This window comes from Trachinotus anak, unplaced genomic scaffold (genome assembly GCF_046630095.1).
Source record: "Trachinotus anak isolate AG129_WGS33_773 ecotype Australia unplaced genomic scaffold, CSIRO_AGI_Tana_v1 ptg000031l, whole genome shotgun sequence".
Taxonomy (NCBI): Eukaryota; Metazoa; Chordata; class Actinopteri; order Carangiformes; family Carangidae; genus Trachinotus; species Trachinotus anak.
In genome coordinates, this window is record NW_027273882.1 from 2,376,602 (window position 1) to 2,391,768 (window position 15,167).

General features: G+C 38.1%; 1 protein-coding gene across 1 annotated transcript; it reads left to right on the forward strand.

Moving 5' to 3' along the window:
• The first annotated feature begins 6,030 nt into the window (after positions 1 to 6,030).
• On the forward strand, positions 6,031 to 14,392 carry unc93a (unc-93 homolog A). Its single transcript, XM_071467898.1, has 8 exons — positions 6,031 to 6,300; positions 7,708 to 7,889; positions 8,812 to 9,041; positions 10,678 to 10,803; positions 11,661 to 11,872; positions 12,160 to 12,295; positions 12,448 to 12,579; positions 13,475 to 14,392. Exons 1-8 carry the CDS (start codon positions 6,211 to 6,213, stop codon positions 13,762 to 13,764), a joined length of 1,398 nt encoding a protein of 465 aa, XP_071323999.1. The 5' UTR covers positions 6,031 to 6,210; the 3' UTR covers positions 13,765 to 14,392.
• The last annotated feature ends 775 nt before the right edge of the window (positions 14,393 to 15,167 follow it).

Sequence of the window (15,167 nt, forward strand, 5' to 3'; positions counted from 1 at the left end):
TATATAAACTTTATTCTTTAATTTTTAATAGCTCAACTTTCTACTTGTATATTTCTGTCTTGTTATCTTATTTCAATATTTCACTCCAACTGTTTTGTTTTTGTGGTTGGGAAAGCAGTATTGATTGTCCATGTGTTATAAAGTTTGTTTAAAAAAATCAAAGCCTAGTGTTAAGTGCAGTAGGATTCTCTCAGCCAGTACATTTACTCCAGTTTTGTATTTAAGTACAGTTTTGAAGAACTTAACTTAATTTCATTTTCTGCTTATTTATAACTTCACTACAATTCAAATATTGTAATTTTTACTCCACTGCATTTGTTTTATTTTTTCTTTAGACACTAGTTCTTTGCAGATTTAGATAAACAATAGATAATATGATCAACAAATAAATTGTGATGTAGAATTATATTGATCCCTGGGGGAAGCCACCCAGCATAGTACAAACTGGCCTCACCTTTATCCTCTGCAACATGAAAGTGATGTAAACATTAATGCATCAGTAATTATAATCCGGTTATATAAATTAAATTAATCTGAAATGGGCCATTCTGTGTAATGAGTAGATTTACTTTTGGTACTAAAAGTAGAAATACAACAGAGTAGAAATGTTCATGCATTCAAAATTTGAAATCTCACTGACTGAACCTCACTTTTCTCTGAGGTTAAATGTTCAGCAGCCATTTCCTCCCTGTTGTTACTTGTTTGCAGAGAAACCACCAATAACTGGAAAGACATTGCCATGAATGCCAGCAGGGAGTGGTTCCACGAGGCAGAGAGGAGACAAAAGTAGAGAGAAAGGACAGGGGAGATAAATTTGGGACAGAAAGATAGAGGCAAAAAAAAACAAGGGGATGAGGAATGAAGAGTTGCAGAGCGCTGTGATGACAAGCAGATGGTAAAGAATAGAAATGAAGGAAATCTTTGGAGGAAGCCTGGCTGCTTCTTTGGTGAATTTATAGAAGCAGCTTTGGATTGGAGGCTGGAAATCACTCCTGGTAAGGTGAGGGGTGTGTGCTTGTGTGTGTGTGTGTGTGTGTGTGTGTGTGTGTGTGTGTGTGTGTGTGTGTGTGTGTGTGTGTGTGTACAGCTGGGTTTGAATCTTGTTGGGCACAGATATAACTTTTTACATCTGACAGACATATCCAGCGAAATCCTGCGCTGAGTGTGTGGGAGCAGACAGATGTTGATGGGATTCTTGCCCGATGACGTTGGGAAAGCTGCACAGTTTCAACACTTCAACTACTTTGAAAAGAGAATTGCAACGTTCGACTGATGTGTTATCTAAACTTCTCTGGCTTCATGTGGATTTAAGTCGTCGTCTCACACGTGTCATTTATATTAGTTTACATTTGGCAGCAGTAGAAGAAGTATTCACATCCTTTTCCTGACTTCATGTAGCAATAAAAACAACATGAAAATCTTCCATCACGAGTAGAAATACCGCAATCAAAGTTTACCTTTTCAAAATAAAGTACACAAGTAGATCTGCAAAATATATTTAAAGTGTCAAAAGTAAAAGTAGCCATCCTGAATGGCCGCTTGATACATATATAACTTTAAATTATTGGATTACTACTCATGCATTTATGTGTAAAGAGCAATTTATTGCTGTATCTGTTGAGGTGGACCTAATTTCAAGTATTTAATATAGTAATAGTTTAATCTTTAACAATGCATCATATTTTATAAACTCATCCTATATATTTGTTATAAAATATTCAGCTGCCAAGTGAGTACTTGTACAATACACGTAATGGTGTAAAAAAGTTGAAAACACTGCTGGAGCTGAAGAAAGTTGTCTCAGTTCACGTGAACATGCAGTAGTATACTAATATGTTTTTACCCATTTAAGACATATGCTTTACATTCGAGCAGGATTTTTTAAACCTCCCAGGAAGCAGTTTGTCAGTCAGAAAAACACTAATTGTGTCACAAAATTCACTTTTGATCAGTCTTGGTGTAGATATTTGAGAGAACTTGGTCTCATTTCATTACATACGTATGTAATTTAATGTAAGGTTGAATTCAGCAGCTTTATACACATTATTTCTGTGCCAGTTCAGGTTTTGAGGATTAAACTGTGGACTCTGGCTCCCTCCGCTGGTCAAGTAAATATGCCAGTAAAAAGTAGGACCAGCTCAGGTACAAACCATCAGGTGCAGGCCATTCTGCTGTTTACTGCACGTCCGAATGCCTGGACTCATTGACTCTCCTCGACTAAGCGAACAGACTGAATCATTAAGCCTAAAAGAAAATGGGTGTCATTCCCTCAACTATACTGTATTTATTTACTGTTTCTTTGTGACGGTCTCCTTATATTGCACAGCACTGCTGAGGACAGTTTGATATCTCTACATGTGCAAGCACAGATTTGATCAGTCAATACTCATGAACTCTTTCACAACATCCAGCAGAACATATGAGCCAGACATTATTTTAACCTCTTCAGATCAAGGTTATAGTTGAGGTTTAATCCAGCTGTATGCACGTCCTCCTTTCCCATACTGGGTGCAAAGTGCAAACTGATATTGCATCAGTGCCTGCAAATACAGTCGTTCTAAACTGTTTGTACCTGCAGATTTGAGGAAAATCCCAGTCTAATTATTGGTGCTGTCACATATTTTTGAGTTTAATTCAATGTTAGAAGCTACTATATGTTTGTGTATATATATTGTTTATACTATGGTATTATTGTTTAAGGTACACATGCATGCATTGATGCAATCACACTGCTATGAATCATATTTCTATTTAAATGTTATCGACGACAGTCAGATCATATCACTGATATCAGTATCCAGCAAACAGCTATAGTAAAGAAATGGATTATATCAGCTGCATATATCAATACACTGGACACTTACAGCCACACCAAACTGTGTCTTAACAACAGGGTGGGGAGGTCTATAAGAAGTCAATAAAAATAAATATCTGATAAAACCACAGGTTAACACTGGTATAACACTGGAAGTAAAACGTTCATTCTCTTCAGTCTCTATATGTAAACAAGTCTAAAATCATATCAGGTTTTTTCTGGATAAAAGGAAGTCAAACACTGCTCATATTATATTTTCTTTAAAGCCAGAACCACTTGGACAGTTTGTTTTACATAACTCATATAAACGATCATTATAACTTCTAATGTAAACAGTTCCAAAGTAGAGATGTTGTAAACATGTCACAGCTACTATCGTTCTGTGATAACTGCAGATTATGACTGTCAGTGATTACCAGGTACTGCATTACTCAGTGTAGTCTGACGTCATTGCAGTAGTTGTCATAATTATTACTAATATTTAAGACTCTTATCTGCCCATGCAGGTATTTATTTATGTTTGGTCTCTCTGCCCATGTGTGGCTCTCAGTATCCACAGCAACATGCGGGAAACTCATAAGAGATAAAGATCAGCCAGTCAGCTGGTCCAAAATTTAAACAGCTCTGATTGATCGTTATCAAATGTGTACTGGTGTTCAGAGATTTTCCCGTACTGCACATCCTGCCATAAACTGGACACTTGGCACCTTCGCACTGTCTCCAGAGAACAGCGTCCTTGGCTGTGAGGAAACGCCACAAGAGATACAAGAGATTGTTCTCTCTCTGGTAATCACAGCATTTCGATTGTGATGGATCTTTCTCCGTGTGTTTATCCACACACATAGATAATGTCAATCATGTGGTAGGCATTGGAGTGAGGGTGTGGTGAAGACTTATTGCTGGAAAACGTTGGATATCAGAAGTGTTTATATGTGATCTGAACGGCCTCGTTGGAAGGAATTTCTTGAAAACAAAGCTGAAATAATTAAAACTAGCAGCATAAACCGATAGCATGGTCACGTGATCTGAGAGGTTCTTCAGGATAATGAGGATATTGTTTCAAGAAGAATTTGATATAGGAACACAGACTGATCATTTCATAGACTCTTGTCAAAACGAGCTCTTTTAGCCAAGATAAAACCCTTCCTTAACAGACAGGCTTTTATTAGCTTGAGGCTAAATTACTGTAATGCACTTTATGTTGGTGTTAACCAGTCTTCTCCTTGTCCACCTCCAACTTGTGCAAAACGCTGCGGCTCGCCTTTTAACAAACACTTTCCAGTGTGAACATATAACCCCCCTAACTCTATTCACTTGATTGGCTTCCACTTAATTTTAGAATTGATTTGAAGATTTTAATGTTTGTTTTTAAAGCCATTAATGTCCTTGCCCCAACTTATTTATCTGAGATTTTAACTTTCTGTAACCACAGTGCATTGCAGCCATCTGATCAACATCATGGGCAAGATATAAGCTGTTGGGTGATTGTGTTTCTTCTGTCGCTGAACCTAAACAATGGAATAAGTTACCCCCTGACATATACACTATTACTGACCCAGCACTTTTTAAACCTAAACTCAAAACTTATTTATTTAGAATGGACTTTTGATAGCTAGTAGCGCTGTGACATTTTTCTTTTGTCTTTTTAATGTGCTGTTAATGCTTTTCATGATTTTATTGTATATTGTGTTCTCTCAGTTTTTACTGTTGGTTACCTTTTGGTTATTGTAAAGGGCTACATAAATACATGTTGATTGATTTCCTGCAACTTCACAACTCTAATTTTAGAAACCACAACATTATTTATCATTGCTACACCAGTGACACACATCACAGTAACTACACCCAATTTCCTCCTTAACACTGGGTGCAGCACATGATCATGATTGATATAGTAAATTCAGTCTTCTTGGGCCTCTGTCCTCAAATGTCCACACACGCAGAAATAAATGTAATTGAAATGAACCAACCAAGTACAACTGAGATAAATGCATGTACAGCACAGTCCTTGTGACTGTTATTATTGATGCACCAATCAATAATTTATGTTGAACTATGGCTTCTCTGTGCTGATATGGACCGTTTCCCATTCTTGGCTGTCATGAGTAGTCTGGTCATAACCTAATTTCCTAATCGGTCATATCATTTCCTAATCTGTGTGTGACTCTTCCCATTGATTTAGATAGTACAGACAGAACTGACATCTGTCAGGGTGACGTGAAACTCAGTGTTCATATTAAAGGTCCCAGATAGTATAAAGCGAGATTTCCACGTCTTTTTTGATTATAAATCAAGGTCTAGGTTTTATATGAATACTGTGAAATTATCAAAGCACTTTAAAACATTACTCTATAATGTTTCAGGATACAAAACACAAAAAATCTTTACTGAAAGCTGCACTAATTAAATAAGTTGGGTTTGAAGCTGCTTAGGTCTCGACAGATTTGACCTGATAGAAATAATAATAATGGAATGATTCATGTCGGCCTTGAATCTTATTAAATAACTGAACTAACCACTCTACACGGCTCAGGATTAGACCAAAGCATTGACCAGATCTGGTTTTCATTCCGAGGTGAACACAGGCCTGATCCATGAGCCTGGAGCTTGTTTGTTGCATTCTGAGTCCAGCTGAGATAACAGAGTGGACTGCAGTGTCCCTGTGTTTTGTCATGTTTTTCTTGAAACAACAACAAGCCATCACGTCGTAAAAAACGATGGGTTTGTACCGTCGTAAAGGAAAAGGATCAGAAATAACAGGCCATAAACCTTTGCTCCGTGCCACTGCTCCTGTACGTGCGGACGACAGCTTGAATGTACATATGACGACTCTCAACTGCTGCCGGACACAGTACAGAGAAAAAATAAGACGACAGCCTGAATGTGAACTGGAAGGAACGAACTGAAAGTATGAAAAAAGATGAAAGAAAATAATGAGGAGGAAGAAGGAAACAGAAGGACTGAAAGCTATAGATGGTTACGTACATAACACCTGTTATGATTCAGAGCAGGGAGGGACTGAAAGAAGGGAGGTCTGCAAACTGATCACTTCATTCCAACGAAATCTGACATGTAGGAGGCAATTCACAAGTCCAGTGATAAGGGCCATACTCTGCATAAACTGAGCCTTGTGTGTGTGTGTGTGTGTGTGTGTGTGTGTGTGTGTGTGTGTGTGTGTGTGTGTGGGCTGGACTTTGTTCTCAGTTGTTTCCAGTGTCTGAGTTTATCAAAGGCAGCAAAGACAGAGTGACTTTACTCTGGAGCTGTTCAGCTGCTGCATGAAGTCATTAACGCTAAAATAAACAACACTTCAGAAACACACTTAGTTTTTTCTTACATATATATTTTCTTTTAAGGAAAAGGGTCTGTGGAGGTTTTACTTCTCAAAGGCAGCCATGATCAGCCGTAACTTCAAGAACGTGCTGGTGGTCTCTCTCGGGTTTCTGTCTCTGTTCACGGCCTACGGAGGCCTGCAGAGTTTGCAGGTAAGTGGAAAATCTGCATTTATTATGTTATTGTTCATTAAAGACACTAAAATGTAAAATGTTTTATTATCATGAGGATTTATTCATGGGTTAATTCTGACAGGGACAATTGCTTAAAATATTTTTTTAAATGCCTTTTGTGGATGTTTTGTTTTGGAAAAGTTTTTTTTTCTTTAATTGTAAAGACTAAGAGCCTTTAATTTCATTTAAAATTACAAATAATGGGTTTTGGAATTATTTCAATGTTAGTTTCCTCTATTTATGTAATTTAATTATATTGAAATGTTTGTTTTATCCTTTTAATGTTTTAATTAAGCAGGGATTAGTAACAAGGAGTTTAAAGGGATTTATTTATAAGTACATACAAAGGGACAATTAAGGCCCCACACGTCTTCAGTCTCTTCTACATTGTCTCAAGGATGTCAAAATCATTAACAGTGTTAATGGGTTTTGTTTCTTTGATTGTTAAAAACTATTTTAATGTAACTTTAAAATTCAAAACAATGGATTTTGGAATAGCATTAATGTCACTACCTGGTCTCCACACCCTAAAAAGAGTAGGAGTTAGTATCATAGAAGTTTTGTATTCATGGTTTCCAGGGTCACAGGATTCAAAGTTTTGGAAGTGGATTGCACTTGTTTTTTTGCATTTTAAGTTTTATTTACTCACATGCAGTTTGTGCACTGACATGCAGAGTGGCAGACTCCTGAGATACTAATTAGAATATGATTAAAAATAAATATAAAGAAAAGTAAGGGATAAATTCCATATCCAACAATATAATTATAAATTTAAAATTTAAATCCTTAAATGACATAAGACATATATTTGCCCAGTGTATGTGCACTATGTAATTTTACATCATATAAAGCTGTTAAAATTATAACTGTTATAAAACTGTTATATATAAGAACATTGTGAAAAGTCGTATGGGTATCATGATATTGGTCTTTCTGCCTCTGATATTAACTGACACTGGATCAAAACCAAATTCTGTGGTATCTCCTCGCAGTAGATTAAAACACGAACGCATGTATTTTATCAGATTCAGACTGAAAAACACAACTGAAACATATTTAGACAAAATACTAAACATAAAATCCTGATGCTTTGGCACTGTTTCAAAGAACCAACTACTTTCAGTTCATGTAGAATTCACTCATTCCTCTACATCAAATATTTAGCTCTGCAGAAGTCAAGCTCTCAAAAATATTAGAAATTTGATACTTTTATAGAATTTTGACCCCAAACAAAATCAGAATATACTGTTCAAATGAATGCATAATATTTCCAAACTGAATCAATAGCATGTAAGTGAGAAGAAGAAGTTTCAAGCTACTTAAACTGACCTTCCCTTAACCATCATTGCCCCCTAATGGAGTCCTGTCTCTACTGTCTGTGTGCAGAGCAGTCTGAATGCAGAGCAGGGGATGGGCGTAGCGTCTCTGAGCGTCATCTATGCCTCCATCATCATCTCCTCCATGTTCCTGCCTCCCATCATGATCAAAAATCTGGGCTGTAAATGGACCATTGTTGCCGGCATGGCCTGCTATGTCTCCTACTCCTTTGGAAACCTCTACCCAGGATGGTAATTCACCAGTAGGCTGTCAGGGTCTGACCCAGGATCAAGACAACAACTCATTCTAAAAAATATATGTACTGTTATAACAGATGTAAAAATACAGAATAAGTTAAAGTAATAGACTTATGGGGGAAGGTGTGGGCAAAAATATCCTTTTATTGTGAATGGAGAAAACATAGAAGTGAAATTTGTATCTGTGGGAACCTCGACACAAAGAGGGACAAGCATGAAAAAGTGGGACCCTCACTGCAGCCAAAGGGCAAATCAGAGGCCCTCGGGCTAACCAGAGGGGTACTTGTGGTGGGGTATTTGTACATGATCACATCCCATTAGGGTTTGTTTTTTTTTTAATCTATGTGTGCAGATAGCTTTGGTTTTATTTGCTCAGGTTTGGAGGCATCAGAGGTGACAGTGACATTTAATAAAATCAGCACATTTGTTTCTGTGTCCCTCTTATTGTGGATAACCCATCTATGCAGCCCAGTCTGTGCAGTTGTTATTCTTTCTGTCTGTCTCTGTCGCTGTCAGATCCTTTATTTATTGGTTTAATGAGACAAATTCACTTTCACAGCAGCGTCTCAATGAGATGCCAAATGAGCACGGCCCTTGGCCGACGCTGTAGCCATGCACCCAAGAAGCACTGATTTGGTTATTTGCTGTTCAAAAGAAGTTGTGTATGTTAAAACTGGATTCAAACTGGTTAAAAAGGTGAAAGCTTTTAGGTGTCTGGGTTACATGTGACTCATCATTTCAGCAGCATGACTAAATTTCTGCGTCTTGGCAGCCATCAGATTGTAATTATAGTTAGATAAAATTCTTTATTAATGCCTTGGGGAAATCCAAATTCAAGTTGTGTTCAGGGAAGAAACAAAAAGGCCGACATAGATCAAGAATAAATTTAGTTAATACATTTTGCTCTCTCCTCCAGGTACACCCTCATCCCCACCTCAGTGATCCTGGGTTTGGGTGGCTCTCCGCTGTGGTCGGCTAAATGCACCTACCTGACCATCTCCGGTAACATGCAGGCCGCCAAGGAGGGCAAAAGGGGCTCTGACATCATCAACCAGTACTTTGGTATCTTCTTCTTCATCTTTCAGTCATCGGCGGTGTGGGGAAACCTCATGTCGTCGCTCATCTTCGGACAGGACACCAACATAGGTAGGAAGTGAATTGTGTGGAGGATGTGTTAGCGGCAGGCAGGCGAAGTGATCCCCCCAGACACTGTGAAGAAAATATGTTATTAGAGCAGGTTATTGTAAAACACAGCAGAAAAGTACTGAATATTCGGTTCATTCTGCTGTTTATATGATCTAATATTGGATTCAGTTAATTAACTTCAGATAAATTTGGGTCCAGTTTCACAAAGTAAATAATAGTAAATAATTAGGCTGGTCCATAGTGTTGGGACAGTTTTCATTTTGCTCTTACATGAGTCTTATGCAAGTGAGACAGATTCACAAAAATACGCTGACCAGTGGCAATAACAAAGAGGAAGCGTGGCTCATGATTTGTGCTTCTTTAAGAAAGTTGTGCATCTAGCAAAGAGAAGGGAAAGAGTTTTTAGAGACTGCATTAATATTTTGGAAATATGCAGCAGTGAAAACATCTCAAGCTGTTAAAGAAACTACACGGAGTCCGACTGATGAGTCGGAAGAGGAAGATTTTATGCTGCTGCAGGTTTTCTGGGTTGTTAAAACTCTTTGCTGCATTTTCCATTTGAAACTGTTGAATTCTACCAGAATGCAACATGAATTCTGCTAAATCTTAAGACAGTACAGCGAATTACTTCGATGAGTTAGTTTGAGCTGCACCATAATCAGTCTCTTTGTAGAAGTGTCTCCATCAAGCAGAGGACGGTCTCTTCACGGTAGAAGAGTCTCATGAATCATCAACCTGTGATGTTGTTTCTGTATCTGAAAGTCATTCTCCATCTCTCTGACACCTCTTTACTGATCACTATCAACAAAGGTGTAACCACATTCCATTTCATACAACCTGATGCATTCACTTCATTGTCCTGTGATACACGTTGTTCGGCTTAATGTGTTAATCTTGACTCTGCTCCCTCATTACAGCTCACAAAGTCATCAGTGGGCAAAGTCTAGCTGATGGCTTACAGCTTTTTTAACAGGTTCAGTTGAGAGAAGAAGAAAGGGTGTGTTAAGTGTGATCAAGCTTACCAACTATGCAATATATTATTTTATTATAGTTAAAGCTCAAGCTTATCAGCTAAAATGATGACAGGTACATGTGAGGAAGGACAATATGGCACAGCTATTTATTCCTTTTTTTTATTTCCGTACTGGTTACGGGCACAATGTTCACGTGGATGTCTGAATAATACTTGTTTATTTAGATTTCTTCAATATGAAACGTATTTAGCACCAGGAGTTCAAAACAGGCCTTTGAGCTCCTGGTATCTAATGGGTCTCATTTATTATCAGTATTATTTTGTATTTGAATACATTTCAATGTAACACATCCGACAACATTTACAGTAGTCAGCAATAATTAGATTTTAAAGAAAATAGAACCAACGTTAATTAACTTATACTGTTAATTAACATTTTTCTTACTTTACAAAAAGAAATAAAGGAACAATTTCTCTAGAAAACTGTCAGTTTAAAAGGGCAATAAATACCTTTTTCCAAAGGTCACATATAGGGAGACAAAAAAAAAAAAAAAAAAAAAAAAAAAACAACCCCATAACATTTCAACTTATTCAACTTTATTTCCTTGTTGAAAAGGCATATTCATCAAAATTAAACATATTGTTCTGTATTTTTCCTGACAGCCAACATCCCGGAGGAGCAGCTGGAGACCTGTGGAGCGGCTGATTGCGGCCTGAGCATCAGCAGCAATGCCACCACCACCAGACCTGCACAGAGACTGGTGTGGACGCTCGTCGGATGCTACATTGGTAACGCTAGCAGCTAGTTTGCATCACAATTAAGTGTCAAAGACTAAATAAGGTTGCTCCTCCGCACCGAGTCAACAGTGCGGGGGGATGTGGATGTGCACACAGATTGAAGATGAACGTTAGAGCTATAACAGTTAAATCCTTCATACACATATGTCCCCGTGTATACACACAGCAAGACAACAAAAACAAGTACAAATACAAATAATTCTAATATACAGCAAACAAACTTGGATAAACTTAAATCAATATAAATGAAAAAAATGCACAAAGGCAGATTGGTGTAGGGAAGGTAGTTTAAGAGTCACCAAGAAAGTCCAGCACTTACAGCAGGTGGAGGCACTGAGGGAAAAAATGTAGGAAACATCAACAGAAACCAGGCAGGAGTGAAAAACGAGACTCTCCACATGAAGGAATATAACCAGGAACAGGTAACAAGACACAGGTGCAACTAATTGGGGCTAGGTAAGCAGTCACAAAAGGCGGGAAACACACTGGGGCAGGAAGTAAACATCAACAGACACTAAGGGAAATGGTTTCAAAAAATAAAACAGGAAATAAAATAATGTCAAATAGGAAAAATAAGAAAATATCCTCATTAAACTGTACTTGTAAAACACAGAATAGCTTTTATGGCACCACGTAGCCAGTTTTATAGTTCTTGGCTACACAAGGTGGTTGAATATTTTGCATTTTGGAACATATATGTAAATTAAATTAAATTAACTCCAGCATTTTTTAAAAATGTAGCGAGTGGTAAAATTGAGTTGCTCCTTCTCAGACCGTGGCCGTACCAGTATGTTAGACTTCTGCTGACATTTGTACAAATCAGTGTTGTGTGTTGCTTTGTGTGGTAGGTGTGGGTGTGCTGGCCATGCTCATCGTCGCAGTGTTTCTGGACAACATTGACCAGGAGCAGGCCAGTCAGTTTCGTGGGAACCGGGAGCCGTTCTGCCACACCTTCCTGGCTACGTTCAGGCTGCTGAAGGACTGGAGGCTGGTGACCCTCATCCCTCTCACCATGTACAGCGGCTTTGAACAGAGCTTCCTCTCTGGGGAGTACACCAAGGTGAGGAGACAGCGTCGTTCTTGTTCCTAAACTTTTTACGTGATGTTTGATCCTGAGAAATTCTCCTTTTTAACAAGCAGGATTCAGCAAGTGGACAACAGAGAAGTAGATTATGCTTCAAGAGAGATTTTAAACTGGATTATTGTTAGTTATAAGTCCACTATAACTGTTTCAACTGTCTTTTGGTCAAAATATCTGGGACTTTCGCTGCTACATGATCCACTTAATAAGGTATTAGACATTAAATTTGTTTGCTTTAAATAAATCTACGCTGTGTTTCCTTGCAGAACTATGTAACGTGTGCTTTGGGGATCCACTATGTCGGTTTCGTGATGATGTGCTTTGGAGCCTCCAATTCTCTTTGCTCATTTCTCTTTGGGAGACTCGCTCGGTACACGGGGAGGGCCGCGCTCTTCTCCCTGGGTAAAAACCTCTCTACTGCACGAGTGATGACTGTTGAATAAAAAGCAATGCCCTCCCCGTTTTAAAGATTTAGTTTGTTCACCATTAAGTTTAGATATAATGGCAGATTAACTCCTGACTTCCATTTGATTGTGATGTTCGTCCGTTTTCAGCTGCAGTGGCCAACTTTTCCTGCATCATTGCCCTCTTGTTCTGGAGGCCTCACCCTAACCAGCTGGTTGTCTTTTTTGTGTTTCCTGCTCTGTGGGGTATGGCAGATGCTATCTGGCAAACTCAGACCAATGGTAAGAAACTCCCATCAGCCCTCTGGTGTACAGTATGGTTACTCTGATACAACACAGAGTTTCTTTTCTCCCCCAGAGAAATGGATACCACTGTAAATCCTCAGTGTAGTTTGTGATGATTGCTTGAGTTCATGTGTCATCCTCATGATAAAACACACTGGTTATCATCGTTAGCAAAAACTAGCGATGAAATCTAGATGTAGAAAAAGATTTTTGTTACTTAACTAAAAATGAAAATGAACTGAAGTAGCTGAAACTCACTAAAATTACAGAGAACATGGCTTTGGTTTTCATCTTTGTCAGTTTATTTCTTACATAACCCGAATATTTTGGGTGGATATGAAATCTGTCTTCCAATTTTTTACGCCATGACGTCATGCCAGTGATGAAAGTCGAGAGAAAGTGCCACTTTGAATGCAGCTGTGCCACAGAGAAGAGCCGGAGCCTTGTAGTAGAAGCTGATTAAACATGTACTCTCTGGTCTACAGCCACTTTCAAGTTAACTTCTGGATTTACATTAAATGTATCACAAATACTTCTATGTTTCATCATCCTCTAAGATTCACTCCAGCACCACAATATCGTCAAAATTGCCAAAAGTAAAAAGAAATTCATGCTCCAGCGGATGAATCTTTTCATTCTGGACACATCATAATTAGTCGTATTTTGTTCAGTAAGCAAACACTGTAGTATTGTAAGATCAAGAAACAAATACACCCTCTTGAGGGCTGCAGATTTTTTTGTTTGTCTTTTCATGAGTTACCTAGACCCAACTGACCAACGGCTTCTTTTATTTCCTTATTAATCAAGATTAGAAAATAATGTCATAATCACACAGCGGGAGTTTGTAAACACTTGAATTCTGCTGGTCCTTCATCTGCTCTCTATCTTGCAGCTCTTTACGGCATCCTCTTCCCTCGGGACAAAGAAGCAGCATTTGCCAACTACAGAATGTGGGAGTCTCTTGGTTTTGTTATCGCCTTTGCCTACAGCACCTTCATATGTCTGGAGTATAAACTGTACATCCTGTTGGCTGTTCTGGTGCTGACTGCCGTCACCTACCCCATAGTGGAGTACCACGAACACAAGAATCCCACACCACCTGTCGAAGAGGGAACCTACCTGAGTCACAAGGAAACTATTGAAAAAGAAGAGAACAAAATCATTTGCCAGACACAAATTTAGAGACTGGATTTCAAGCTGTTTTTTTTTTGTTTTTTTTACATCCTGATCTAGCCTCTAAGCTGCTAACCATACTGATGCCAAATTGTTCAAATTACGACAATGAGTAAACTCAAGAATATGAGCTTTTAAAGGGACGGTCTGAAACCCTAAACTGGCATCTGGTCAACCCTGCAAACCCTGACTTTATGTTTCAAAGACACTCCCATCACCCAAACCCTCTTTTCCCCCCTCTGTTTAAGTTTCACAAATAGTACTGTGACATTTCTGGAACAATAATACTGCATCTTCTGACTGGATGTGCATTGTTTTCTTGAGTAAAATATTTTGTATTGTATACACTGTTCTTCATCTGTGAAGCCGGAAGCAGAAAAATAAAAAAAACCATGCACCTCTCTGAGTCAGCGTTGAGCTGTCGGTCATGACCAACAATCTTATCGACTTATTGATTTAAGAATGATTAAGGTCTAATGTATCTCCACATGAGCAGTTATAGACCAATGGTTTGTTCAGAGTATAGAGCAGCTTCTGTCATAAATGTTACTCTACTGTGAATGATCTATCTGAAATGATGTCCTGTAAATTTCGAGTGGAAAACCGAAAAGTAAAAATAAATCCATTCATATTTTAAGCTTTGTGTGAAAGACTTATAATTCCCATCACCCCCCTTTCGTCAACTACCTAGATGCATCCCTGGAGCGAGCTTGGATTGTTTGGTCTTTTCATAATTTGTTGTGGACCGACCTAAATTAGTCATTTTCAGCCATGGATGTGTTATTAGATCCAATACGTTCTAATAATACATCCATGTTTTCAGCCTGAGCCTGTTAGTTGTATGAATGTGAGCGTGTTAGTTGTAGATCATGTCTGACCCATAACAAGTGATTTTTGTTTTGTGTAACTTCTTTCATTCATGTTGTTTCTACTTTGCAATTAGATGTCTATTTGATTTGTGTAGTTTATTGTGTTTAAGTTGCAAATAATTGACAGCCTTATTGTTTTGTGTGGTTTATTGTATCTATATTAACCCTAACCCCCCTTTAATCCAGATATTGCTCTGGGAAGTGTTTCTTTAGTTTGTAAATCTTTTTGTTTTGTTAAGTTTGGTTAATTGCAGTTCTAGTGTTTTGTTTGAGTGTAGCTCCTCTAATTGGCATAAATATCATATGAATGCTTTGTTGTTAATTCTTTTAAATTGTGAAGATAATTCTGATAACAAATGTTGGGGTGCACATTAATTTGAGTTTAATTATCAGTAATATCCAATCTGCATTCAGATGCTCTATCTGCTTTTACAGTAAAGTAGATAACCTCGTACCTGGGTTGTGATAATATCTGATTGGATACACATAAACCAGGACACTAAAGCAAGTGAAGACCATCCTCTCTACTGAGGGGTTTTGGAC

What these genes read in the sequence shown, in the direction of transcription:
- unc93a (XM_071467898.1), top strand. Translation starts at nt 6,211, where the DNA reads ATGATCAGCCGTAACTTCAAGAACGTGCTGGTGGTCTCTCTCGGGTTT. An exon ending in GGAAACCTCTACCCAGGATG is followed by an intron (nt 7,890 to 8,811) that starts GTAATTCACCAG and finishes TCTCTCCTCCAG; the next exon opens with GTACACCCTCATCCCCACCT. An exon ending in TCTCTGGGGAGTACACCAAG is followed by an intron (nt 11,873 to 12,159) that starts GTGAGGAGACAG and finishes GTTTCCTTGCAG; the next exon opens with AACTATGTAACGTGTGCTTT.